This window comes from Montipora capricornis, chromosome 3 (assembly GCF_036669925.1).
Source record: "Montipora capricornis isolate CH-2021 chromosome 3, ASM3666992v2, whole genome shotgun sequence".
In the NCBI taxonomy this organism is placed as follows: Eukaryota; Metazoa; Cnidaria; class Anthozoa; order Scleractinia; family Acroporidae; genus Montipora; species Montipora capricornis.
In genome coordinates this window covers 11,044,470-11,071,969 of record NC_090885.1, presented here as the reverse complement: position 1 = coordinate 11,071,969, position 27,500 = coordinate 11,044,470, and the positions used below count along the sequence as shown (strand labels likewise).

The 27,500-nt window shown below is 41.1% G+C and overlaps 4 protein-coding genes and 1 long non-coding RNA gene across 5 annotated transcripts in view; 1 reads left to right on the top strand and 4 right to left on the bottom strand.

The window, feature by feature from the left end:
* Positions 1-17,061, top strand: part of LOC138042189 ((2S)-3-sulfopropanediol dehydratase-like) — an 18,180-nt gene extending 1,119 nt beyond the window's left edge. The window contains exons 2-14 of the mRNA XM_068887993.1: positions 2,208-2,235; positions 2,916-3,105; positions 3,651-3,922; positions 5,059-5,229; positions 5,689-6,080; positions 6,736-7,489; positions 8,891-9,223; positions 10,337-10,486; positions 11,543-11,878; positions 12,348-12,814; positions 13,099-13,398; positions 15,190-15,347; positions 16,284-17,061. Coding sequence (XP_068744094.1) covers positions 2,224-2,235; positions 2,916-3,105; positions 3,651-3,922; positions 5,059-5,229; positions 5,689-6,080; positions 6,736-7,489; positions 8,891-9,223; positions 10,337-10,486; positions 11,543-11,878; positions 12,348-12,814; positions 13,099-13,398; positions 15,190-15,347; positions 16,284-16,444 — 3,696 coding nt within the window. The 5' untranslated portion in view covers positions 2,208-2,223 and the 3' untranslated portion in view covers positions 16,445-17,061. The remainder of the gene's footprint in view (positions 1-2,207; positions 2,236-2,915; positions 3,106-3,650; positions 3,923-5,058; positions 5,230-5,688; positions 6,081-6,735; positions 7,490-8,890; positions 9,224-10,336; positions 10,487-11,542; positions 11,879-12,347; positions 12,815-13,098; positions 13,399-15,189; positions 15,348-16,283) is intronic.
* Positions 2,256-4,360, bottom strand: LOC138042190 (uncharacterized). Its single transcript, XR_011130959.1, has 3 exons — positions 4,252-4,360; positions 2,528-2,621; positions 2,256-2,394 (listed from the first exon to the last, which is right to left on the bottom strand). It is a non-coding gene; the product is annotated as an uncharacterized lncRNA (long non-coding RNA).
* Positions 17,062-18,795: 1,734 nt separating the features above from the next.
* On the bottom strand, positions 18,796-20,733 carry LOC138039835 (uncharacterized). Its single transcript, XM_068885670.1, has one exon. It carries the CDS (start codon positions 20,731-20,733, stop codon positions 18,796-18,798), a length of 1,938 nt encoding a protein of 645 aa, XP_068741771.1.
* A 55-nt stretch (positions 20,734-20,788) lies between these two features.
* Positions 20,789-24,205, bottom strand: LOC138039834 (uncharacterized). Its single transcript, XM_068885669.1, has one exon. The coding sequence runs from the start codon at positions 24,203-24,205 to the stop codon at positions 20,789-20,791; it is 3,417 nt and encodes a 1,138-aa protein (XP_068741770.1).
* Positions 24,206-24,527: 322 nt separating this feature from the next.
* LOC138039833 (uncharacterized) overlaps positions 24,528-27,500 on the bottom strand; it is an 8,374-nt gene continuing 5,401 nt past the window's right edge. Inside the window, exons 2-3 of the mRNA XM_068885668.1 lie at positions 26,721-27,500; positions 24,528-24,812 (exon numbers count right to left, since the gene is read on the bottom strand). The exon at positions 26,721-27,500 is cut by the window's right edge and continues 785 nt beyond it. Of these exons, the coding sequence (XP_068741769.1) occupies positions 24,528-24,812; positions 26,721-27,500 (1,065 nt within the window). The remainder of the gene's footprint in view (positions 24,813-26,720) is intronic.

The window sequence follows — 27,500 nt, the reverse complement described above, 5'->3', positions numbered from 1 at the left end:
TCAAATAGACCAATTTCGATATGTTAAAATTCAGTCTTCAACAAAAGACATCATCTCGAGGCTTTGGGGAATAAATATAAGAATTTGTATGAGTTTATTCCCCAGAGCCTCGAGATGATGCCTTTTGTTTTGGACTGAATTTTAGTATATCGAAATTGGTCTATTATTTGAATAATTGTGAAGATCACTCCTCCCTTTCGTGTATCTGCGATGTCTAAGACGCGAATTACAGTCACGGAAAATCTCTTCTTAATTGACCCTAACCTCTTAGATGATATGAGACTGACGTTTCCAGTCATCTTCAGAGTAAAGTGATTTGTGTATACTCTGGTCGTTGATGTGTTTGGTCAACGCAGTCGGGATGTTATGGCTGCATCAAATGGGTTGATATGATATGGCAAAGAAATTTGAGAGTTGACGAAGAGGCGCAGGGCTTTACGGTGGTCAATTTACCATATTAACTCAGCTGATTTATCCATTTAATATTTCTGTGTTTCGCTTCCAAACGGTCACCATCGCAGCTTCACACTACACCCTTTTATCCATTTCGTGATGTCAATGGTCGACTGTCAGTGAAGCCTCAGACAGGCATATACGCTGGCGGCTAAAACTACAAACCCATTACTCATTACAAGAAAGGAACTGAAATGTACTTGGCTCATTATATGCATTTGCTCCGACATTTGAGAGTGATCGATTCAAACATTGAACTAGTATAGAAAAATTTATTCATCGAAAGGTTATATGCGACAGACGGAAAACTGGCAGATAACCGGATGATGCAATTATTGATAAACCAAATACAAATCAGACATTTAATGACGTTGTAGATCAGGGTTTACTAAACACAGACTCGGGTCTTGGCTTATTCCATCCAGCTTAGGACTGGATACGCACCGGGAATACGCACTCAAAGCTCTATCCAGCACACCAAGGAACTGAGTAGTATGCGAGTGAATATTTTTCCCCAAGAATTCCATGTCTGAAAGAAATGTAAAAAATGTGTATTTGAAGTGCGGATTTTAGACGAAAAATAGAACTTCACTATATCTTTCGTCTAATTCCCCCTTCCCCCTCCCCCGGGGAGAGACATACATACTCAACATATGCCTGGGTAGGGAGGTGAGGCCCGGCAACCTCGTTCCCAGGGCTTTTCTCCTCCGATTACGCTGCGAGGAGAAAAAGCCTTGGCAACGAAGTTGGCGGCCCAGGCGCTCAAATCCTGACCCTGTTTAAGACACAATTCTCTGATTTCTCTATCCAGTTTAAGACAGAATTTGGCTTTTCAGTTCTTATCTAAGACATTTAACCCAAAATCGCACCCTGTATAAGACTAGAATGAAGTTATGATACACTGTCCGTGGAATATTTTATTCTTGCTTACGGCATTTGCGCTGTTTCTGTTGTAGATCAATTGTATTGTAGACAGTCACCAGAAACTCTATCGCAAATGAAAAAGGACACCGTTTTGTGGTTATCACCAGAGATAACGTTGTTAATTCAAGTACTTGTCTGAACTTGAATTAACAACGTTCATTAAAACTGTAATTCATTTAATGATATAGACAGAGGAGAGGCCTTTGTCAAAGCGTCAATCAACTTTGTCTGAGTTTGGATAGTTACTTCTTCAATTTCTCCTGAAAGGTTTGCTGAGACGCGTACGCTCTTCAAATAGAATCGCACACAATGTGATTTGAAATTTTTTAGATGGGAAAAATGAAGAGAAATTTAATATCTGTTTTTTTTTTCAACCGATTCACCTTGTTCGTCGTTGCGCGAAGGGGTGCCCGCATCTGCCTTCACCATGGAAAATCGGCCAAAAAATAAAGCTATTAATGAAAATTTGCGAAGAAGGTGCGATTTGGTGAACAGGCCAACGATAACACAATGCAATGAAATTGAAAAACTTAAAACCATTCTAGTAAAAAGAGTTATTAAAACCGATGACTTCGCTATATTTTACTGTTGCAGTTGTCTCTCTGCAGTGAAATTCTGTTACAACAGTACTACAACTACAACTACAACACTTTAATTTACAAGGGCATGTGCATAAATACAATCCACGACGGTATCGTACTCCTTTTACAGCCAGTTCCAAAGCATGAAACTAACATTTTCTACCAATTTTATTCACATGACAATCTATCTCCTCGAATTAATTCCGTATGTACTAAACTAAAAGCTTTAATTTTATTTTTTGTTTGAAGGAAACAAGTATTCAAGATGAATTTGCAGGTGAGATCTTGAATCTTTTTTTTTCTAGGCATTTTACATACAATTTCTTTGACAGTCCCCGACAAGGGTTAGAGAACAGCCAAACTGTATCAACTGCGAGTTGACAGTTATTTTCAACAGTTGAAAGAAACTTCAAGAAACAACTTGCTATAGCCAAACCTGAAAGAAGAGATATCAAAGAGATGTTAGTAGATAAACCGAAAAACAGAACCCAAAATCCATGTTTAGGACAGTAAACATGGACATGGATGTACGTGGCCAAAACAAATGCTTTTGATGAACTCTTCCATACCTAGCCAGCTGCTTCCTGAGCCTCGCAAGTTTTCATGGAAAATTTGACCTTGCATATGAGGCCTCTACTGGTAGATGACGGATTTCAAGAATCCCTGGGTTAGAAAAAAATAAGCAATTAATTAACAATTTGGTCTCCTTTTGTTATCATCGTTAATTGAGTCAGTCAGGGCAAGATTCCGCAGTACAGGATGGTAGGGAAGGGGGGGGGGGGGGGGCGCCCAATGAATTCAGGTGTCCATGTGCGGAAGGGAACGTACAAAGATTGTAGGCGGAGTATTCTTTTTCAGCCTAGCCCGATGTTTGCGTCTCCTCTATAAGGGTGTGTGTCCCCACCCCTAAGACAAAAACAGACCCTGTGACAAGCAAGTTTCTTTGTTTTGCTTAAGGCGCTGTTTGAAGACAAACTCCTTAACAAGGCTCAGCGTGGCTTGCTCATCGGCAAACCGAAGTACGGCATCTTTGTCACTGCCTTCTATAAGGAAGGTCTCCCCGTAAATGATATGCGAGAAAGCATTTTGGATGCAGTTCGTGACGTCATCAAATACGCCCTTGCACTGGAGGAAGCTAATGAAAGCGGTAAGAAAGTACAAACACCTTCCCCGACACAACGGCCATTTCCAATGAATTAATGATGGACAGCTCATCCAATAATACCTGTTCGACTATTTTATTCAATTTTATATGGAATAAAGGGGTTCATGAACTAGTTATTTGACTTCCTGTCATGACAAAATCCGGAATGCTTTTTGGCGTCGTCGTTTAAAATGGACAGAAACCCTGTGACTTCCAGGTCTCCATCTTGGTTTACCGCACGGTGAGCCTAGCTTTCGGCGCGCAACTCTTCTTTTACACAGAATGTCACACGAATTTATGTAACTGACCCAGAAACACACAAAACTTTTATTACAAATATAAGACCTTCAGGAACGGTCAATTTTATTTCTGTATTGAATTTCCTTTTTAGCAAAAGGCTTTTTTCTGTGTACGGTGCTTTTTTAAATTATATGTTCTACATTTGATCGTGACTTTTTTTTACAGACGATTTGTTGGGTGATGCAAAACCGATTGCAACTGTACAGCGACTTACTTATTGAGAAATATTTTTGTCATTTCTTTTACAGAGTCACGAACCAGGGCAATCGCTGGGTTTAACCCAGACCAGTGGAAGGAATGGTTCAAAGATGACCCTAAACTGGCAAATCTTGATGAGCGCCCCCCGGGCAAGAAACTTGTTCCTGACTCACAGAAATTCCTCGACACGGGAGGAGACGTTTTCTTCTTGCTGAAATCTGACGTCGCTGGGGAACTGGAGAAAGTTCTTGAGCGTGTCGAGGAAAAAATGAAAGATTTTTGCCACAAGTTGGATGTGACACACTCTCAACCCCCAAGCAAGGTGAGACAATTAATTTGCTCTGACTCTTTTGTCTTTCATCTTGTTTAAAGGCACATTTCCAACGTGAATGCATTGTGTTCCGCGAATGAATTACGTGTATCACCAAATTACAGATATCGGCGCGACAAAAATAGTTAGCCAATCGGAATACACTATTCAACAATAGTGCCATTTCAAAACAATTGCAAACGATCGCGTTGCATCAAGGGTGGAAATATGCTTTTAAGGGGATGGGGTTGAGAAATTTGACACTTGTCACTCTTCGCAACTCAAACAAAAAAAATCAATAATTTTAGAGGACTGAAAGATAGATTTCCAACTCTCCTCACCTCTTTGTCTGAGCATCATTGATGATATATCTGATTTGCTGGTTCATTATTTACTCCTTATTGCAAGGTATTTCATTTACACCTACAAGTTAAAGAAATGTCTTTTTTTACCTAGAGCCGAGGTTTTTTGATACAGCAGGTTACTAACGCTGTGAGAAAATATATAGCCTTCGGGGACAACAACAGGAAAGCTTTTCAACAAAAGTGGTCTTACTTGTGTTTAAAGGATAAACCCTATACAAACCGTAACAGGGTATATTTATATTTAAGTTTTTTAAGTTATAGTTATATTGAGCAGTATCTTCTTATATGCGTGGGCCTGCATGCGGGTGATTATTGCAGTCTCACTAACAAAAAGAGGCGGCCATTTAGTTCGAAACTCTCCTTGATATTTGAGTTTGAGAGTAATGGAATGGCACGATTCCATCGATTACATGAAGCGACTTGAAAATATATATGACGTCACTTTGTCAAAAAAGCTAGTTAAGAGATCAGTCGTTTTCAAGTCATGCAAAGTTTGGGAAAGATGTTCCTCCCCTTTCCCCTTCTCCCAACTCCCCCCCCCCCCCGCCTCCTCGTCCCCCATCACCTCTCGAAAGTGGCTAGTGAAGAGATGCTCCCTTTCCCTCTAGGGCACATTAGAGAATTTGAAATTACAGTTGTGTATCCCCCAAATACTCTATGATTGAGTGCCATGAGTCTTTTGCAAGTCACATGCCACAGTTGTCCCATGACGAGAGTGCACAAATGGATCATCTACTAACACCACTGAGACATATATTTATGTCGTTTATTTTTTTCCCTCAGCGAATTCTTCAAAATGCCTTTACTGATGGAGTAGCAAATCCTAGTGACGCAGAGAGCATCAAGAATTACATTGTGAAGAATGATGGTGCTTTGTCAGGTCACCCTGGATCAACTTACCTCCTGGCACAGAAGTTTGAGTTCAACTGGACGGTCATTGGTAATATGGACAAGGTAACTAATGAGCCTTCTCTTCTTTGACTTAAATACTGAGATGTTTGACAAGAATAACTAAAATAGCATTTTTAACGGTCTTTTCCTCGACTTTAACGCTGGATTGGTTAATGAGATTCTAGAACTTCTTTGTATGGTACTGGAGGAAAACGTTACATGGAAATGCTTGTTATTTCATCCTTCGAAAGAATCTTGACAAAAGAAAAAAAGCGAGTTAGCAGTTTCGAGCCATCTTATTTGAGATCAATGAAAATACTCGAACTCCAATTAGTGACCTTATATTGTGAACAAGCCAGCTTTCAACCCTTTCTTTGAAATATTAAGGAAATGATTTTGTTGAAAGTCGGCACTTTTTTGAGCTCAAGGGGATAACTTTAAACCCTGTCGGAAATTTACGGTTTACACTTTCACGCATGGAAAGCAGAATCATTTATGTTGCCAATGTTTACATTACGACAGATTCAAAAAGAAGACATGATCGGAAGAAAAGCAGGCACGGATACATTTATCCCTCACACGGACAAACGCGCGCACATCTCGCGCGTGCACGTGGAACTTGACGTTCCACCAGTGAATGGCCTTTTAAGGCATAAGCGCGTGTTTCGCGTTTCAATGCCGTACGGCCACGCGGACCATCCAAGCCGTGAAGAAGGACTGATGTACATGCACTTGTGCAATACTACGGAGGTGTTCAAGACGATTCTGAAAAACATCGCTGGTAATGACAAGCACTCCAAACTTGGGGACGTAACCGTCGATAGTTTGATCAGTGCAGTACGGCCCATACAGGGGACCTTCTGGTACGTACCTAGTGCTGAAGAGTTGAAGTTACCCACACTCAAGGAAAGAAGGTAAGATACTATCTTTAAACACTTTCAAGTCCCTATGAATGCTGATTTTGAGACACAATGTATATTTAGAAAATGTAGGCACATAAACGTATACATGAAGGCAAATTTCATTTCATGCCAAGAGGGAATTCAACTTGGATTTCATGTTGTAATTAGCGATTAATTGGTTGCTATAATTTCCTACTATTTGTAGTGAAGGGATGGCGCAGTGGTGAGAGCACTCACCTTCAACCAATGTGGGCCGGGTTCGATTCCCAGACTCGGCGTCATATGTGGGTTGCGTTTGTTGGCTCTCTACTCTGCACTGAGAGGCTTTTCTCCGGGTACTTCGGTTTTCCCCTCTCCTCAAAAGCCAATATTGGATTTGATTTGCGTCAATTGTTAATTTCAGTTTACAGTGTCCCCAATTAGCGCTCCAGCGCTAGAACGACTAGACACTTAAATAAAGTTCCGTTCCTTTCCTTTTAAGACTAGAGACTTACTGTTGCCTCATTTCGACTCTCAGCAAGACATGAGAACCTACTCTACTAATTAGAATGTGGTATTGATGATGAAGATTGTGAGGAAGCAGAAAAAAAGGATAATTCTTCTTCGCTGTTCTAAGAAAGGGAATACGGGGCCTTAGGGTTTTACAAAATCTATTGGTATTTTGCAGGTTTGAAATCATAGATTTTTGGAACATACGAAGCCCATCAAACGAATACCTGTTTTACAATCAGAAGGAATACCTTCACCGTATGACAACCGGTGGATATCTTCCTGGGGACCCTCCCAGTAACCGAGTACTTGGTCTGTTGGACTACGCCTTTCAGCAATGGAACGATCAATGGTTCAAACGACGAGAGATGCCTAAAATTCCTCATTTGTTCGAGGTGTTAAAAGGGAAAAAGTTAAAGGCTGTAAAAGATGCTTCCATCATGATTCGGAAAGGATGGGCTGTGAAGGTGTCATTGCAACGTCTGTTTACCACAAACAAAGTGCACAAGCTATCCTGTTTGGATGAGCCATTTTTCGGATGTCAAGCAGACTTCTTTAGTCTTCATCCAGACGAGATCATAGTGGGAAGGATGCCAAAATGTTTCTCCCTGGGGCTTGGCAAGGCGGTGATGCCCTATCTCCACGAAAGCGAAAAGATTCCAGCTTTCTACAAGGGTCTTAGTGAGGCGGCTGGAATGGGGCACGTGGTTCCTGATTACGAGAGCCTAGTGCAGAAAGGCCTGCGAAAAATGATACAAGAATTGGAGGCTGAAAAAGGAGAAACAACGGAAGAGCAAGACTTTACTACTTCCTGCATTCTGGCTTTGAAAGGGACCTCGAAGTACATAAGGAACTTTGGATTTCTTGCCAGATACTGTGCTGATAACAGTGGATTTGCGATATCTGACGCCCAGAAGCAGAACTTGAAGCAGGTATGAATTCTTGAAAAATAGCGGTCTTAGGGCTCTGCTTGTGTCGTAAATTATTGAAATTATTGGCATTCACAGCATGAAAAGCTGCTTTGTAAAGCGGCAAGGGTTTTGCGGGTAGCGTTTGGCAACGACAACGCTACAAGACAATAATAGAATTTGTTGCAAAAGTAAAAAAGCGCGCATTTCACCAACGGCGCGCATTTCAGTGCATTTTTTTTCCCGTACTCCTCAAAACAACAACGTGAAACCACGAATTTTTGTGCTTTGACTTCAACGCAAACACACAACGATGTACCACGTATTTTGTACCTTGAAAACCGTTCGTCCCAGTCTAGTTACAAGATAGTTGGGCCGTATTGTACAACGTGAACAAGATGGAATAATCGCGAAATCCTTACGACAGCTTTAAGCTATATTTTGTAGTGACGTTTTTGTTGACTTTGCTGCTGTCCTAGGCTCGATTGACCAGCCGCATTCCTCCACGCAACACCACGGCCGGGTCACTGGTCGAGCCAATTGTATTTTCCACCAACCAGAAAGTCGCCTGAATGACAAGTACAAAATACAATTGGCTGAATACAAAATACCATTGCGACGGGTGCTACGTCACGGACAAACGACGCGGTCCAGTGATCCAGTCGTTCATTGGGAGGAGGATAGTAAGCGCACTCTCAAAACGGCTGGAAATCGAACCTACTGTTTTCCTTGCTTAATTTAAACTCCCTAATGTCGACGGTGAGGACGTTCTTTGTTTCTCCAGAGATCTTACTGGTGCTCTTATGTAGGGCTACCTATCCGCTGTGTAGGGAAGTATTTTTGGGATTGAAAACGCTTGTAGGGAGTTGCAATAAAATTTACATTTACCGTTTACCCCATTACTTCAAAGCATTTCGATCTACCCCTAGAGTGCTAGTAGAGAAAATCAGTTTTAATAATGTTAATGATAATGAAGCGTCAAATCTTCTAGTGATAGAGCACTAGTTGGGAACACTGTACATAAAAACCATCTAGTGATCGAGTGATAGAGTGATCTTCTAGTAATAGAACACTAGTTGGGAACACTGTACATAAAAACCAAGTCGATTTAACTCAAATCAAACATCGGTTTTTGGTTTTTGAGGAGCCCTAATTGGGGACACTGAAAACTGAAATTAACAATTGACGCAAATCAAGTCAAATATTGGTTTTTGAGGAGAGGGAAAAACCGGAGTACCCGGAGAAAAGCCTCTCGGTGCAGAGTAGAGAACCAACAAACTCATACCACATTCGACGCCGAGTCTGAGAATCGAACCCAGGCCACATTAATGAAGGAAATTGATCTCAGTCAGCACTGCGCACCCCTGTTCCGATAGAGACTAGTCTTAGCGAACAATATTCCAGGCAATTTTTTTTATGCAACAGATAGAGGCACGAATGAAGAAGATCTCAACCGACCGTCCAGAAACATTTGTTGAGGCTGTTCAACTTTTGTTCTCCTATCACTGCTGCTTACATCTCACTGGGGAGCCTACATCTATCGGACGACTGGATCAGATCCTACAGCCTTTCCTGCCAGGCACATCTGGTGAAGACGCTCAGGAGATCATTGATTGCCTATTTGTCAAGCTCTGTGAACATGTTAACGTCAACTCACGTTTATTGAATGATTTGGGTACTTGGGGTATGATAGCAGTGCCTTACGCTGCCACAGGGATGTTTCCGAATGGTGACACCATTAACCAATGGGTTCAGCAGGTGAGTGAATTTTGTACTTTATTACAACTAAGTTTTACATCGACGTGTTCTTTCATTAACACCCGAGAGTCAAAATATCCACATGAAAAGGGAGATCCTTCATAGTTGTTAACACCAGAGTGGCTTTTGTTTTCCTGGGAACATTTCTTAAATAATAACTATCAATATCTTTTAGTTAATGTTCTGCAACAAAAAGGTTAATTCAAGCTATCACTTTTTACCGACCTCTCCAACCTCTTACATTTCCAGCTACTTACCGTTCCGCCTGACTCTCTTCAAATTTTCTTCTTCTTACCCATCGTGTTACCTACCAAGTAACGTTAACTACATGCTACATCATGCTATGTTTTTACACCTAGGTACAGTCAAGAAGCCGAACTATTTGTTACTTTCAATATGGCACCGTTTGTTTACGAGTTTTGAGCGCAAATATTTAATTAACACAGGTGGTCGCTAGCCTAAGGTGATAATGACCTTCATATACTTTCCAAGCTTTTCAATATCTTTTTGTGCATTATTTTCCGTTCCTTCCCCCAAGTGTGCGAACACGGGCGACAACTTCGCGCATCAATTTCTGATGCCCCTTGTCTGGACCTAAGATATATCCAGCATTTTCACCCTTTCTACTTAATACCATCACCAGTACCAACACCAATACCATTACCGGTACCAATACCATCACCAGCACCAACGCCAATACCACTACCGGTACCAATACCATCACTGGTTCCATCACCGGAATTGAGTTAAACTTCCGGTGATGGTACCGGAATCTGGTCGGGTAGGACAAAACTCTACCTTCTCTTTTCTAACTCTACCTTACTGACTCGACTGACTTGAATTAATTGTGCACACCTACTACTACCTACCTCATCATACTGACCTAACATCCGACTTATAATTATACCCTCTAACCTAAATTTCATTTGTACCCCTTTCTAGAAAAGAAAAACGTAAGAAGAAAGTTGCAATATACTAAGAAAACCGATTCTTCTTGTTTCTCTTCGAAGCCCATTTCCTTCATTTCTTTGCCGCATCTTACAGTTTCTCTGGGACGCTTGAGGAATTTTTCCAAACTCCTTTTCATCAATAGTTTTCATTCTTTCTATTTAGGTCACAGTAGGGGGGTACAAAGCCAATGACGCCGAAGAGCCACAATGCGCCTGCAATGAGATCACAATCATGTGTTTGAAGGCCTCGCGCAGGCTTCCACTTAGTGCCCCGTGTTTGTCCCTGCGAGTGCACAAGAATATGCCCCAACAGGTATGTAGAGCTAACCATTCATTTGTACAATCTCTTTCTAACTTAACAATAACTCGCTTAATTACGAGTTAGAGTGATATGATAGCGGGATCCTTGGCAGAAACCATAAAACGAATAATGGTCTGAAGACAAAAATCCTTTTGATTCGTGTTCAGATCAGATTTAGTCATAATAATTGTGTTAAGGAGCTGAGCCTCGATCTTTTGTTGTTGTCTTTTGAGAGTCTTTGAATTCGAAGACTGACGTTAATTAAAAGAAAACAATTCAACAATAGTTTGTTGGGTTACCACACAAACCAGAGAGGTAAGAATGGTAAATGGAACAGGAATGGAGAAAATTACTACGGATTCCAAAGGACAAAGTTGAAACATTTCAGTAATTAACTATTGAGTTTCTTGAGGCTGACCTAGGTCAGTCTTAAAGCAAACCAGCTATTATAACAGACTGCTATTAGCTTGGTTCGTTGAGAGGGAAAATCCCATCACTATTTGCAGTGATTCAATCCGGGCCACATATGAACGCTTGGGTCATATAGAGAGGCCCTGATGCCTTCACAGTGTGGAGTCTGCCCGGCAGTATCCTTATGCTCAATGATGAGTATACAGAGGACATGAATGTCTAGAGTTAGGTGTGTAGTGGTTCCTAAAATTTCTACTGTGTAGAAATGATATCATCTCCTAGCATGAACATAATAGCATGACTAAATAGTTATACACACCCCTTTCAGTTTTGTACTTCAATGACTGAGCCCATGATTTCCACCCTCTGAACAATCAGTGACGTGCATAGCTCCTTGAACAACATTCAAAATCAGTTTTGACTTAGTCCCATTTTAAACTTACTCAAAATACAAGGCTCACAAAACATATAATATAAGTAACGAAGGATTCCGAACTTGTATTGGCTTTGCGTTGGGTTATCCTATTCGTTTTCTGTACGTAGATACGCCGCTGTAATCCCTACATGTGAAGCATGCCGCATTAAACAATGCTTCACTCGATAATGATGAGAAAATTAAGTAGTTTCAGTCTGATTTAACAATTCCTATTCACACAGGTTCTCGAGGAGGCGGCAAAATCGATGCTCAGTGGTGGGGCCCATCCACTTGTGCTCCATGATGACCACTTCGTACAGGGCCTCATGGAAGCAGGAGCCGCCACAGATGTGCCAGTGAGCCTTGAAAAGGCACGCAACTATTGCTGTGACGGCTGCTACGAGCCGATATTCCCAGGAGAGACGGACTTCTCCCTGGCCTACGTCCCACTGTTGCCAGTTCTTGAAATGACAATCAACCACGGCTCTACTTACTCACTCGCTGGGCCTACATATCTGGAGGGAGTACCGCAGTCTCTTCCAACAGAGCATCCAGAGGAAATTGAAAGCTTTGACCAGGTCTTTGCCGATCTTCTCCTGATGTTTATCATAATTAACGAGTGGGGAGTCTTCACCTACCAAGGCGTTGCTACTTAGCACGTTTTATCTTTTAACTGAGTCAAAGCCACTGTTGAAGAAATATATACTTGATCAGAATATATGAATGTGTTCAATTCGCATTAACCTTACATTTATAGTAAAAATAAATTAAGGACAACTTCTTTTCGGGGGACAATCTTAGGCGTTGCGTTCCCAGAACAATGCTCTCCCCCCGGTAATGGGAACAAACCGTCTTTTCTCCAATAATATAAGTGATATTGATTTGCAACTTTCGGGGTTTTTTTTTTTTTGTTCTAACAAAATATTACTATCGGTCGCTATTTTTGATCAGTGGAGTCGAGCGGACGATTCTTCAGTTGTCATAGCTGAAGCCACAGTCACATTAGTCCTCTATTTCACTCATAATGTGCCTCTTTGTTATTTTCAGGTCAAAAAGCTCTTTGCCTTGCACCTCAATGTGCGAACAGGATACACCCTTTTCCTCCTGCTTCTCAACTACGACAACATCGTGCAGTACTCCCCAAGCCCCCTGCTTTCTCCCCTCATCCGAGGTTGTGTGGAAACTAAGCGGGACATTTACAATGGTGGTGCCAATCACACACTGATTGGGGTACAGTTCATCTCTTTTGCCAACACTGTGGACGCCCTGTACGCCATTAAACGGCTCTGTTTTGATCATGACTCCGCCGTGATTTCCCTTGCCGAGTTAGTTCGGTGCCTCAAGTGTGACTGGGGATATAACATGCAAGAGCCTTTCCATGACGAGATTGCTGGTGCCACCCGCGGTCAGCGGCTTTCTGACACGTACAAGGCAGTACGTGAGAGAGCAATTAATTTGCCCAAATTTGGAACCAGCGCCGGAGCAGAAAACAAAGACATCCAAGAGATCACAAGGCGAGTTGCATTTATATGTCCCCAAAGAACTATTCGATGTTCTTCCCTTACTCCACGTTATAATGCGTATTACCTGTTAGCTATGGGTAATGTGTCTAATTTATTAGTCTCTGTCGCAAGCGTATGCCAAATACGTCACCAATGTGGTATCAACCAATGACTGTCCGCGAACCGGTTCGTGTCTCCTTTGTCCTCCTTCTCACCCTCCACTCCCTTCCTCCCGCCGCTACGACAATGAACTCATTTTAATACTTTGTCTTTTCAAATTCGTTTCATTCTCACAGTTGGTTGGCAGAACAAGTTTCAACAGTCGTGAATACAGTGGCCCGCCACAATCCAGATGCTCATCAACCATTGGTCGAATTGATTGACAGCCTAAAGAAGAAATACTCGGTTCCTGGGGCACCATGGGATGTGTTGCTGCCAACAGGATCTGGCACTTTTGAAGGATACGTTGGTTGGGGTGCATCATGTGGAGCATCCGCTGATGGTCGACGCTCAGGCTCACCTATAGCCTCGGATTTCGGTGCTGCTCCTACGCCACTAGATAAGCCTGCCATACCAAAGACCTTCGATATCTACAAGTAAGTCTTGGAATTAAATAAAACAAACAAACAAACAGCCAAACGTACGTACGTATTCAGTTGAACAACAAAATGATTTCGGATGAAAAATACGTTTTCCGCTCCCGGCGTAAAAAGAAAATCTGAAGAATGTTTCTCTACAGCAATCGGTATAAACATGAGCCGATGGTGAAAAGTTGATACTGCATTTACATGAAGCGATGTTCTTGGCCATTCCGCGTCCATCCTCCAGACATTTTGCAACGAATGGTGAAATTACGCATGCGCCTACCATTCTATTTCACCTTCAGTCTCATCTGATACCAAAACGCCGCCCGGTTGTTAATTGTTTTACATGTTGCTGCTACATGCTTGCGTTCCAGAAGTAAATAATCTTGCTCCGGTAGCTGCCTCGTTCCCAGACGCGCGCGCCTCTCTCCTTTCTCCTTCCCGTGATCCCTCGCATGCTCGTTCCCAGTTTCTCGTGCTTCTAGCTCGCCTGCTTCTGCTTTGCGACTGAAATCGAAGCGCCTGAGGAGGAGGCAGCTCCGGTAGTGCTACCACAGTGAACTGGACGCTGTGTAGCCTGAGGCGAGGTAAAATGTTGTATTATTATTTGTATTTATTTTTTTATTTAATCGCTTTCACCATGCTTACAATACTAAACAGACTAAAATATACATATGAACAAGACACAAAAGAAATCGAAGGACAAGGTGCGGGACACACAACAGAGCGAGGCTCCAAATTAAGTGTGCCCTTACGAAAAATACACAAATACTAACAATGTAAACACTAAACATTATGAAAATTATAAAAATCCCAATTGTGAAAACGATAAGAATGAATCCCTCCCGCAACCGATAAAAAGTCCTAGTAGCAGCAGTTACCAGCTAATAGAAGATTACGTGACCCACTGCACTTGCAGCAGATCGACTTCCAGGTGTTGGACTTAGTGACGTCAAAGTTTGTACGAAAAGCAGCCGAATAGCGTTGGAGCACGTGAGATTTAAACTGATTAAGAGAACTAAGAATACGAGGTGAATATGTATTGGTGAATATGTTGCCGGTAAAATCCGTTCACAGGTTGAATCCGCTGTAACCTATTGTAGGTTAAAATGGTGATCCTCATTTTACCTCAGTTCAATATGCACTCTGTTTAGTTTAAAGCAGCTATCACCCCCCCATCCCCTCCCCCCCCAAAGGACTAAAAACACCTATATCTTCCCTCAAGCTCTGTCTTACGCATCTCAGCATATCTTCTTAATGTTTCGTATCATCTTATCTCTTTCTGTATTCATAAACCCGTATTGATTCAGTCTAAATATCACAACATAGTAAGGGAACAAAGAACTGTACCTTGCACTTACCGTTACTCGAATAAGTCAATTGATATCCATGTATAATAACCAAAACTTATCCTAACCTGACCCTTTTTTTTTCTCTGGGATTAATTTAGGCTAAAATGAGGATCACCAATTTAACCTTGGTAAAAACGATTCAACCTGAGAAAGGATTTTACTGATAACATAATGCACTTATTCGAGCCCAGGCTGGGATCAATGTGTTGCGTTCTTGGGCAAGACACTTCAATCCCACCGTTCCTCTCTCCACCCAAAAATACAGCGGATTCACGGGAAGTGGTGACTAGCTTCCTGTCCACTTTTGACTAGCTTCCTGTCCACCAGGGTAGTCGCTTCATGATTCAGAAACCGGGGCAAGTTTCGCTATCCATATGGGTCGGTCTGTAGGAGGACTTTTCCGTCACTTAGTCTTGTTCTACGTAGCTTTCGTTTTCTTTTTAACTGATAGGTCTTTGAAAAGCTGGAATATTCACCCGATCAATGTTGGTTTCGCAAACGGTGCAGAGATCGATTTGAAGATTTTGGAAAGCTTCAAAGAGAGCGACTTGGTTGAGTTCTTGAAGAATTATGCTAATCTGAATGGTGTTGGAGGAAACATTTTGACATGTGAGTTATGCTAAGCATACAAAATTTGTAGTCACTATTGGCGGATCTTCAGTTCATGTTGAATCATTTCAAGGTGTATTTGGTCAATGAAACTAGCGTTTGGAATGTTTAACTCGAGTTGTAATCAATTAACCAGAATATCGACTTTAATTAGTAAGAGGAAACAGTGCGAACAGTTAACCCCGATTCAGGGGGCATTGTACAATGCGATATCAGATACTATAAGGAACGTAAGCCTGGCTCATTGAAATTTCTTCGAAAATAATCTCACAAATACTATCTGTATTTACACGCAAGTAGCTCAAGGAATCTGCAGAATTGCAAACAAACAAAGAAAAGAAAACAAAACACTAACAACAATATAGGCCTTGATTTTGTTAGCTTTTTATAATTAAACGCTTTGTAACAAGGCCAATGTTTTACACTGAATAGTGGTGTAAATACAATTGGCCTTTTTGATAACACATTTTCAGTGTTCGCGTGCATTTCGAAAAGGCCCATCACAACAAAACAAGAATGCCACAAACAGTTACGATCAAACTTCCTCAAGCCTTGGAGAGATCAAGTCTCACGTGTTGGTGTTGTTGTTGTTTGCATCTGCTTGGTTGAGAGGGTGGTGTTAGTTTTTACAGAGAACAATGAAGTAACACAAAGGCAATCAATGAATATTGCGTTCGATGCTGAGTTGAGGATTTGCTGCTCTAAAGGTTTGAGAACACAGCATACTGTGACAGTGTCTGTGTTCAATACGATGATGAACATGTCATAAGGGGCACAGGGCTGGCGCAGTGGTGAGAACACTCGCTTTCCATCAATGTGGCCAGGGATCGATAATCCTCGCACTTATCTGGACAAACCAAAGTTAAGGAATTGTCCAGATAAGTGCAAATGTATATAATTTTATTTAATTCATGATTAAATTATCTTTCGTTTTAGTTACCTGTGCCGATCCTGAGACATTCGCTAACGCTCAGCGAAGCCCAGAGCAGTATGATCTCATCCGCGTTCGCACAGGAGGCTGGAGCGAGTTTTACATCGCTTTCTTCACTGCTCATCAAAAGCATCAAGAGAGAAGGATGTATTATCATACCACATGAAGCACCGAATGCTTTGACCCATAAGTGTGTTGCTTATCGATCTGCAAAACATTTCTGCTTTTCCTAATTAGCTTGAAACTCGTGCAGATAGTACCCATCAAATGCTCAAATTTGGGCAACGTAAATTTACATTACAATTACATGTACTCGTAGTCATTGGGGTCGAAATCAGGGTTAATTTCACACAATGGTGGAATTCAATCCAAAACTGGAATGAAGATTGCAACAAAAAGAAACTAACTATAAAAAAAAACCAACAAACTCAAGGCAAAAAGACAAAACAAGTAAACCAGCACTAAACCATGATTGAAAGAAGTGATCCTCGCGGTTGTCTGGATAATTTAAGCAATAGTCTCTTATAGACAGTCACCAGAAAAATCCAGGCGGCTTCAAAGGGATTCTAATCCATGACCTCTGCGCCGCCTGATTATCTCAAGGGTCTACGGTAGATAAGAGAAAATTGCATAAATTGTCAGGAGACAATAGGACATAGGACATAGTTGCAGATAAAAGCAGTATATGGCCGGGTAAACTATAGTCGTAAATTAAAACTCTAAATGTGGCTGCGAGCAATTTGATGTGAAAAGCTCGAAAGTGAATAAATGGAAAGAAAAGTGTTTACGTTTGATTTATTTCTTTTGCACTCATGGGGAGCTAATGTCATTATAGAGCTCTTGATTTATTCTTTGACTAGCTGTATTGATGCTCGCTTCCCCCTCCCCACTTTCAACCCTGTGATGACTTATCTTTATCCAACTTTGCGGCTAGAATTTACATCTGTGGCCGAACGAGATGCCAAAAAAACCCTTTAATTTCTGTCTTCTGTTTTCAAACCGAAACATTCTGGCCAAACGAAAATGCCAAAACAGAACCTTTAAAACTAAGAAATGCTAACTTTATAGCAAGCAGGTGACGAAAAAACTAGCTGATCTGCATATATAACGAGGCGAAGGCGCAAAGGCAGGATTATACAAAGGAATCTATGGCTAGAAATAAAATGAGCTCGTAGGTGTTAAGGAGCGCTAGGCCTGACAAACCGAAATATGCGAAAATAAAATGACACAAAGCTGCTTACAAAAAATTGAAACTATTCCTTCTGTTCATTTTCCCCTCCTTGACAGAGGGTACCTGTGTTAATGTTCAGTCTAACTTAATTCAACGGTTCTTCATCTCCTCGGTTTGACTCTAATGGAACACACTTGGAAATTGGTCTGACGATAGTGTCCTTGCCAACTTGAAGTTTCACCACCCGGACATGTCCGTCTTGACCTGAGAAGACTTCCAACACCCTTGCAAGGGGCCACTGAGCTCCAGGACTCTCTGGTGAGGTCGCGAGGATCACATCTCCCACTTTGAGATCTGTTCGTGTTTCGTTCCATTTTTGACGCCTATTCAGCAACGGAAGCCATTCTTTCATCCACCTCTTCCAAAAGTGGGAAATCAATTCCTGGATTCTTCTCCATCTTTTCCTCGGGTTAAAGGGTTTTTCATCAACGGACGCAGGCACTGAGAGTCCTCCTGCTTGACAATAGAGGAAGTGGTTTGGAGTTAAGGGAGTGACATCTTTCAGGTTTGCTGATTGATATGTAAGAGGGCGAGAATTCATCGACGCTTTAACACCAGCCAGTGAATGTTGTCATTAACTTTTCGTCGTTGACGTCCGCATCACCAAGGATCGCTCGAATAGCCTTTTTTGCTGCCTTGATCATAACTTCATGAACTCCTCAGAAATGGGTCGCCAAAGGTGGATTAAAGATCCACTTCACTCCTTTGCTTACAGTTTGGTCTTTGATCTTGTCTCGATCCAGACCATCCAGTAACTCCCGAAGTTCCCGGTCCGCTCCATTGGCACCCACAAATGACCAGCTCCCAACGTCAGTGGCTTCATTGCTCAGTTGGTTAGAGCGTCGCACCGGTATCGCGAGGTCACGGGTTCAAAAACGAATTCTAAATGGTGCAGTCTGCGATTTCTCTACGTCACTTTCATCAACATAAGTGTATTGCTAGCGAGGATTAACTAACCACGGTTCTAAACAACTCCATTTATTACACCAGCTTTCTGTCAGTCGCTGTACTTTTCACAAGGGAGGTTGAATAGGGTTCAAAATCTAAATTACAGCAAATCGCGTTAGTGATATGAAAAACAGTTATCCCTTATAATCAAGCAAAGATATTTACCCAGTGGTATCTCACAGTTTCTCTCAATTCCTCTTACTAGCAAGTGACTTAAGTTGCGTAATCATGTCTATGACGTCACCTAACAAATTCTAATCACGGATTGTTGGCGATACACTCCCCCGCCAAAAAAAAAAGGTTACAGTAATCATAGTAAATAGTATCTGAAAGTTCACTTAGAAGTTAATTTTGTTTTCATCAATCGGTATAAGTAATACAAGTCTCTGTACAGGACGTTGAACAGTGACATATCCTTTGCCTTGGTATTGCTTCATAGGTTCGTTTACGGTGAGATTCTTGTATTGCACGTCTACTCTTCGCACTTTCCCATCTGCACCTGGGTAAACATTTGACACTTTTCCAAGCTTCCAGTTTCCTCTCACTAAGTTGGAATCTTGTATCATAACCACGTCTCCGATTTTCAAATTTCGGTGAGATGTGTGCCATTTTTGCCTTAATATCAAGCTTGGGAAGTAGTTCGAGTTCCATTTTTTCCAGAATGTATGAACAATTGTCTGGACGAACGTGAAACGTTTTTGGGTGTTCGCGTTTTCATCAAATGGGCCATTTGGTATCCTGCTTGTGGCTCTGCCTAACAGTAAGTCATTTGGGCATAAATATGCTCCGTCCTCAGGGGATGTTGGGTGTCGCCCTATTGGTCTTTCATTCAGCAAGTTGGCAATCTCGAATAAAACTGTTTGCAATTCAGAGAAGGTTAAAGCATTTTCACCAACCGAGAATTCAATTGCTCGCTTGACCGATCTTATAAGAGCTTCAGTTACTCCATTTTGCCATGGGGCATCTGCTGGGGTGAAGATCCATTGCAATCCTTTCATGACGCCATATTCCTTAATTTTCTTCCAATCCCATGTTTTTGTTATAGCGGTTAGTTCCTTACTTGCTGCAATTAGTTGAGTACCGTTGTCAGACAATAGCTTGGATGGATATCCGTTTAGGGACACAAATCTTCTGAGTACCATCAGAAATTTGTCTGTACTATAATCTGCTGCCAGATCCAGATAAACAGCTCTTGTTCCGAGACAATTAAATATTACTCCATAAGCTTTAGAGAACGTTCTCTTCTTTACCTCGTCCCGAATTTTAAAGGGACCAAAAAGATCAATTCCTGTACTGTACCATGGCGGTGCTGGCTTCAATCTGTCTTCAGGTAATTGGCCCATCACTTGCTGACTTGTTTTCTTAGCAAGTTTTTTGCAGATAACGCATCTGAACTTAATCGATTTTACCAACTTAAGGAGTTTGGGTATCCAGTATTTGGTGCGCACTTTGCTGGCAGTAGTTAGAATGCCATGATGTCCTCTTGCATGAGTTTGTGCTACATAGAGATGTGAGAACGGATGATCATATGGTAGTAATATAACTTCGTTGTCACCGTAATTTGTTTGTAACTTTGCAGTACGACTGCTTACTACATAGATGCCGTCTTTGCGTGTGATAGGACACAAACGGTTGTACTTGCCATTTTCAATATCATTTCTCATGTTCTGCTGAATCTCTTTGATCCAGAAAATCTCTGACTTTTTAATATCTTCAGGTGTCAGTTCTTGCGTTGCGCTTTTAAATGACGGTTTGGGAAATTTGCTGTAAAATTTCAAAATTCTTGCAGTGACACGTAGTAGTTTGCCGTAACTCGAATATTTGGCGATGTCAATTCGTAACGCTAGGGTGTCATGAGGTCCTTCTATCTTCGTTACCATTGTAGTCCGGATTACTTCGGATAGTTTTGGCTCCAAGTAATCACGAGTGATTGGCCACTTGTCTTCTGTTTGTTTAAGAAAATCGGGACCCTTTTGCCATGTGCTTTCAAGTCCAATGTCATCGGGCTTCCTGCCTCTTGTCAAACAGTCAGCTATGTTATATTTACTCTCTACCCAATACCAGTTTTCAGGGTTTGTTCCTTCCTGTATTTCACCTATTCTAGTGGCGGCGAACGTGTTGAACCCGTATGAGCTTTTCTGTATCATGGCATGTACAATCTGAGAGTCTACGATGTGGTAGATCTTTTCAAAGCGATATCTACATTCCTTTTCTATGAACACTTTTAGACGTTTGTTCAGTACCGCTCCACACAGTTCTATACGGTCAATGGACATCTTTTTTATTGGTGCAAGACGATTTTTGGACAGTATTAAATTGCTCTCAAATTGGTTATTCTTTCTTTGCCACCGTACATATGCACAAATCGTTGAAGAAAATAGACCAATTCTGTTGGTTTTCCTCGGGTATAGGGTCGTCCCAGTCAAGTTTCGGTTCAGTTCCCCACAAACGGCGTAAAAGAATTTTGGCCCTTACTGTAAATGGTCCTGCCAACCCTAGGGGATCATACACGCTGTTGATCTGTGACAAGATTATACGCTTTGTGAGCTGTTGGGGATCTTGGGTGGGGACGATATCGCTCGTAGACCTTGAAGTATGTATTCGCTTGGTAGTAAAGTTAACCTTGACTTCGAAACACAGTTGATCTTCTGATTGACTCCATTTAACTCCAAGTATCTTTTCTGTTTGTTCCTCGATCGGTATATTTGTTTTTTCTTGTCTGTCAGTATCGCTTGAGAACATCCACTCTTTGACTTCAAATCCTCCTTTAATAATAGCCTTCTCGATATCTTGAGTCAGTTTAATAGCTTGTTTGCGATCGTCCGTACTTTCGATTATGTCGTCCATGTACGTATTTCTTTGTATTATATCTGCTGCTTCTGGGTATTTCTCTCTTGACATCTCTGCGGTTTTTCTCAAAGCAACGGTTGCAATCGTAGCTGACGGCTTGTCACCGAATGAAACTCTGAGCATTATGTATGTGTCGGGTTCTCTTGTACTATCCATATCCCTCCACAGAAATCGGTGGGTGTGCTGATCTAACTCTGTCATCTTCACAGTGTGGTACATCTTTTTAATATCACCAATGAAGGCTACTTTATTCTCTCGGAAACGTATAAGGACTCCCAATAAGTTATTGAGTAGGTCAGGACCTTTAGCCCAATACTCATTCAAGATATGACCCATGTAATTGGCGCTGCTATTGAACACTATGCGCACTGGGGTAGATTTGGAATCAGGCTTGAGAACTTCATGATGTCCGATATAATGCACCGGTCCTTTGTAGAGTGTTAGTTCCTTTTTGGAGAGTTTCCTTGCAACTCCTCTAGTTACCATGTCTTTTATCTGGTTGTCATACACTTTTGCGTGTTCGGTGTTCCTTCTTAGACGTTTCTCGGTCGTTATCAGTTTCGCGAAAGCGACCTTCCGGTTGTCAGGAAGATTCTGAGGATCCTTGATCCAGGGATACTCAGCGACCCAGCGATTTTCCTCTTTGTTAAAGTTTAGATTTCGTTCGATTAGTTCCAGCTCTCGCTCTTCTTGAATAGTGCAGTCTTTCGCGCCTAAGGAACATTTTCCACATTTACATCCTCCACATTTCGGTTTGCATTCTACGCCAAGGTTCTCAATTTTGTAAAAGTCTTCTATATTGATTTTGCCTACAACTGTGTTGACTCTGGCATTGATGAAATCGTGATACAGATGTGATTCTTTAAGTAACGGGTGCGTTCCTCCAATACATCGCCCGAAACGATTCCTTAAGAGCACAAGATGACCGATGTTTTGTTCTCTTTCCGGGTGATAGGCTGCATATTCGTAACCGATTAAAATGTCCACAGGTCCTGAGGGTCGCTCGATTTCTTCCTTTGTGACGTTCTTGAAAAGATGTACTATGTCGTCTATGTTAACACTTTCAATGTCTGAGGTGATCCTTTCGATGCCGTAAGCTTCGAATTCGATGACGTGACCTTGCTTATCTATAAGAGGTACCTTGTATTTGTTGGTCTTAATCTTCTCGCTCTGTGCTCCAACTTTGATGACTGAAAGTTCGACTTTGGATCCTTTAAGTTTCTCTTGCTTTGCTTTAGTGTTTGTGATAAAACAAAGTGATGCGGCGTTATCCCACATTATATTAGCTTCTCCTCTTTTGGTTTTAACTCTTTGTACTTGTAACAGGCAGGTGTCAATTTTTGTATTGTGGCATACGTTTGCTGAGGCTGAGACTTGCTGAGGTGTTTCTTCCGTCTCGTGTATAGATGGATGGTGCTTTCTTGTGCAGCCGCCTACACCACAGTCTTTCCTTGATTTGCATGTACGTTGTCGATGACCGATCTTTAGGCACGACCAACAGGCTCGTTTATCTTTGATGATCGTCTTTTTCTCTTCTATTGGCTTGGCTAAATAAATTCTGCAGTCTGCTGTCCAATGTCTTCCGTGTTCATGAATCAGACATTTTGGTTTGGGTTCTTTGCTTACTTCCTCGACGCCTTCTGTATAGTGCGATGTGCCTCTGTAATGTTGATTGTTGGTCGTCGTCCGAAGAGAAGCACTGTCGTATTCAATAGCACTCCTTTGATTTTGCAGAAATTCAAGAAGACTAGGGAACTTTTTTGATTTGTCGATGTGACTTCCGTGACAACTAACCATTTCCGCCCATTTTCTTCTGATGTCTGTTGATAAAGCTTTCTCTATAATACTGACCGAACTCGTTGTTGTAATTTCCGCTTCTAGACCGAGTCTTGTGAGGTCTCTGTATCCGTCTTCTACAAGAGTCACGAATTCGATGAAACGTTTATCTTCTCCTTCCTTAAGTGTTCTGAATCTACGTATGCCGTCAATGATAACGTCTGCAATTTTGGCTGGATCTCCATACTTTTCGTCCAGTCTTCGCCACATTTCTTGCACATCGTCGTCTATGCTCTTTACCAGGCCTTCGGGTTCTTTTCCAAGACAAGAGCGTAGCACATATGCGGCATCTCTTCCACGAATTTGTGGCATGACTTGTTTGTTGAAATCTCTTTTAAACTGAGGGTAATGACGTAGTTCTCCATCAAAGTGCGGCATTTTTACCTTTTCCAGGTGTAGAAAGGAAGAAGTCGCGTCAGATTCCTGTTTTATCTGCTCTTGTTCTTTTACGTTAGTATATCTAACTACAATTTGTTCAACAATTTCGTAATAATAGGTTTGGATTTTAGCTATCCATTGCATCTCAGATTCGGCTGAATCAAAGGGCAATAATTCTAACAGTTCAGCGTTAAAGGTTTTGCAATCTTGAAATTGATCTTCTATTTGTTTCTGTAAGTCTTTTAACGCAAAATTGGGCATTTCTTTTGACTGCAACGCGTGCGAAATACTTTCGTAAGAAGCTTCGAAAACAGCGCGCGCAGTGTTCCTTTTAACTTTTGCGTTGTCAATGGCCTCTTGACGAGCCGCGTGCTCGCGCGTTGCCTTTTCGCTTGTAGTGACATTTTCGACATATTTCACTTTACGATTAAATGCATTGGAATATTTTTCCTCGACTTCTGTCATCCAGATTTCTTCTTCGTCCACTAAATGCTCGTCAGTCAGGAAGTTAACATACTCTAAGTGCTTCCCTTCCAGTTCTTCCCATGCATCAACAAGTTTTGAGTAATTGGTTTCTACTACCTCGATTCCTTGGCTTGTCTCTATGGACTTGATCAAAATGTTCCGCTTTCGTGTGAAGTTTCCCTTGGCAATTCGCCGTGAATTCTTGGCTTTGTCGGTCATCTTCTGTTCCAGTCGTCGCTTAGTAGCTAACCACACTGGATTTTGAATGTATTGCTAGCGAGGATTAACTAACCACGGTTCTAAACAACTCCATTTATTACACCAGCTTTCTGTCAGTCGCTGTACTTTTCACAAGGGAGGTTGAATAGGGTTCAAAATCTAAATTACAGCAAATCGCGTTAGTGATATGAAAAACAGTTATCCCTTATAATCAAGCAAAGATATTTACCCAGTGGTATCTCACAGTTTCTCTCAATTCCTCTTACTAGCAAGTGACTTAAGTTGCGTAATCATGTCTATGACGTCACCTAACAAATTCTAATCACGGATTGTTGGCGATACAATAAGTTCCCTCACCAGTATCTTCCTCGGAGTCTTTGCCCTCTTCACTGGACCCGCAAGAATCGCTGGGGGGAAAGTTTGGAAATCGGTAGGGTATATGCAAGGGCGTTTCAGTTCCTGTTGTACACACTTCATCATGGCGCCTTGCCCAATACCTCATCTGAGCTTCTTCTTTTGGAGTGATTGCAATGGTTGCAGTGGGTTTAGGGAAGTCGATTCGTACTAGCCAAGCCGTACTAGAGGTAGGGATGTTGTATGTAGGGAGCTTTGAGGTTTAAAAAAAAATCCTTTAGCAGCAGGAAGGTCCTCACTCTCACACTGCAGTAGCTAGAAACGCAACACCGCATGAAATATCTGATATCAGGAATTTTGAGCAGAATTAATACCTGATAATCTCTGATAATGCAAATCCCATTCGCACCAAGGACTCTTTATTTCTCATTCCCAGTGACAAAATCCTAGTTCCCAACGATCAAACCCCATCATTCCCACCGAATAATGAGTTCAATTCCAACTCCCATTTTTACTCCTTTATGACCCTCGGAGGATAATGTCCTTTTTTTCTCTCTCGGGCCGAAGTCACGCAACGCTGCTTGTCGCAACATTTGTTGAAAACCAGTTTTTCCACCAATTATCCAATCAGAAGCTCCTTCAAATGCAATGTTCAATCAGTGAACTTCACAGGCCTTTAATTTTGAGAAACTAAATATTTTAAGCAAAAGCCGATACAACGTAGATTTGATTTTAGTGATGTACTATATTTCGGCTGGCCAAACCAGCCTTCTTCAGGTACAACGAGAGTTTACATTGAATTGCTTCTATGTACATATATATATATACTCAATGGATGTTGACGTAATACTGGAAAAAATGTGATAAAACATGGCAGTTACAAAGATTTTGAATTCAAATACTAAGAGTCACGGAAAAATAACGGAAATCACTCAAAATAATAAACTGAAATCTAATACGTTTCTTCGCGGATATTAGAAGAAACGTATTAGATATTAGAAGAAACGTATTAGATTTCAGTTTATTATTTTGAGTGACATCCGTTATTTTTCCGTGATTCTTAGTATTTGAATTCAAAATCTTTGTAACTGCCATGTTTTATCACATTTTTTCCAGTATTACGTCAACATCCATTTAGTATATATATATATATATATATATATATATATATATATATATATATATATATATATATAGGAAGAATGAAAAAATGAGTCGCTGGCGAACTTCTCACAGGTCAGGTATATTATAATTTCGTGTAAACGTTTCGCCCTTCGGGCTTCTTCAGTACACGCTAAAAACTAAAAACTAAAGATACCTGGTACAACTGAACTTGCGCTATTTATACAAAACTATGAACCAAAAGGTGTAAAATGTTTAAAATTACAAAAAAAATTTAAAAAAATCACAATAATGTGTCATGTAATACGTGCGGTTGGAATAAATCGAGTGGACAATACGTGAGATAAGAAATAGTTAGCTCTATTCCGAAAAAGGCGTTAATCACCAGACATCGTAACTAATAATTTAAAATAAACAACAGGACTTAGTAAATCATGCAATCAGGTGGCGAAATGATGAGCCCAGGGCCCCTAAGAAGTAATGGAATCCCTGAACAGGGCCTGTGAGAATGCCGATCTGCACAGCGTAATTGGAAAAAAAGCCCAACTGGTTGCACAATTACTCCAGTGAATGATTAATTAAACCTTATTCTATTTTTGGAATTAAACTCGGATCTTTTGTTCAAGCCGTAAGGTTGGAGGGTGCATAACTGTGCGCACCAAAAAGCCTCTCTTGTAAGTAAAACCTTGTCCATATCATCAGTAGTGTCATTAACAATTTTTTCAATAACAATGAACTCAAAGTCAGACATGTGATGTTCTTTTCTATTGAAATGGACGGCCAATTCACAAGTGGCCTTGTTGGTCAACATAGCCGATTTGTGATTACGAAATCTGACCTTGAATTCATTCGATGTTGAACCTACGTATTGAATCTTGCACGTTTTACAGGTGACTAAATAGATGACATTCTTCGACCTACAGTGTACATTCTGTCTAATGGAGTAAAAACGGCCTGTACACGCGCTGTGAAAGATCTTATTTTCAACAAGATAATGTTTGCATAGATCACATTTGTTCTTACATTTAAAACATCCTACGGGAGTGTTATTGCTGTAATGGGTTTTTTTAGGCCTTGCTAGAATCTCTTTTATGTTTTTGGGTCTTCGATAAGAAGGAATAATTGACCCCTTTGGGAAAATCTGGGATAGCAATGGCGATTCGTAAATAAGATGACTAAATGATTTGATGATTTTGCTGATGTTAGGTAGATGAGGGTTGTAGTCGACTACCAGAGGAAAGACGATTTTTTTGTCTTTCGGTTTCGAGGCGAGTAAGTCCTCCCTGGGTAGATCTTTTGCCCTTAAAAATTGCTTATTGACTTCCGCTGGATTATAACCTCTCTCAACGAGGTATGTCTGGTATTCTTCACTACGTTGGTCAAATTTTTCAATGGTTGAACAGTTTCTGCGAATCCGGGTGGCAACTCCAAATGGGATTGCCTTAGTGCAATGCCTTGGGTGAGCACTGTTACGTAATAAGTACATATGATGGTCAGTAGGTTTAGAATATACATCCGTTTGAATATACCCGTCAACCAATGAAAGTGTGAGATCTAAGACGTTGAGAGAGGTTTCAGATGATACTACAGTAAATTTTATGGTGGGATATAAAGCATTAATGAAATCAGTGAAATCATTAAGTTTAGTAGCACCTTGCGTCCATAGATCGAAAATGTCGTCTCTATACCGCCACCATAATCTGGGTTTGATTGTACCGGACTTAGCCTTTTGGTCAATAACTCCCATTGCTAAATCAGCGTAACTACAAGCATTTTTCGGGCCCATAGCCGTTCCATGAATTTGTAGGAAATGTTTGCC

Bases quoted from the DNA above. Each gene is read 5' to 3' on its own strand.
- LOC138039834 (XM_068885669.1), bottom strand. From the start codon at position 24,205: ATGACCGACAAAGCCAAGAATTCACGGCGAATTGCCAAGGGAAACTTC.
- LOC138039835 (XM_068885670.1), bottom strand. From the start codon at position 20,733: ATGTCCATTGACCGTATAGAACTGTGTGGAGCGGTACTGAACAAACGT.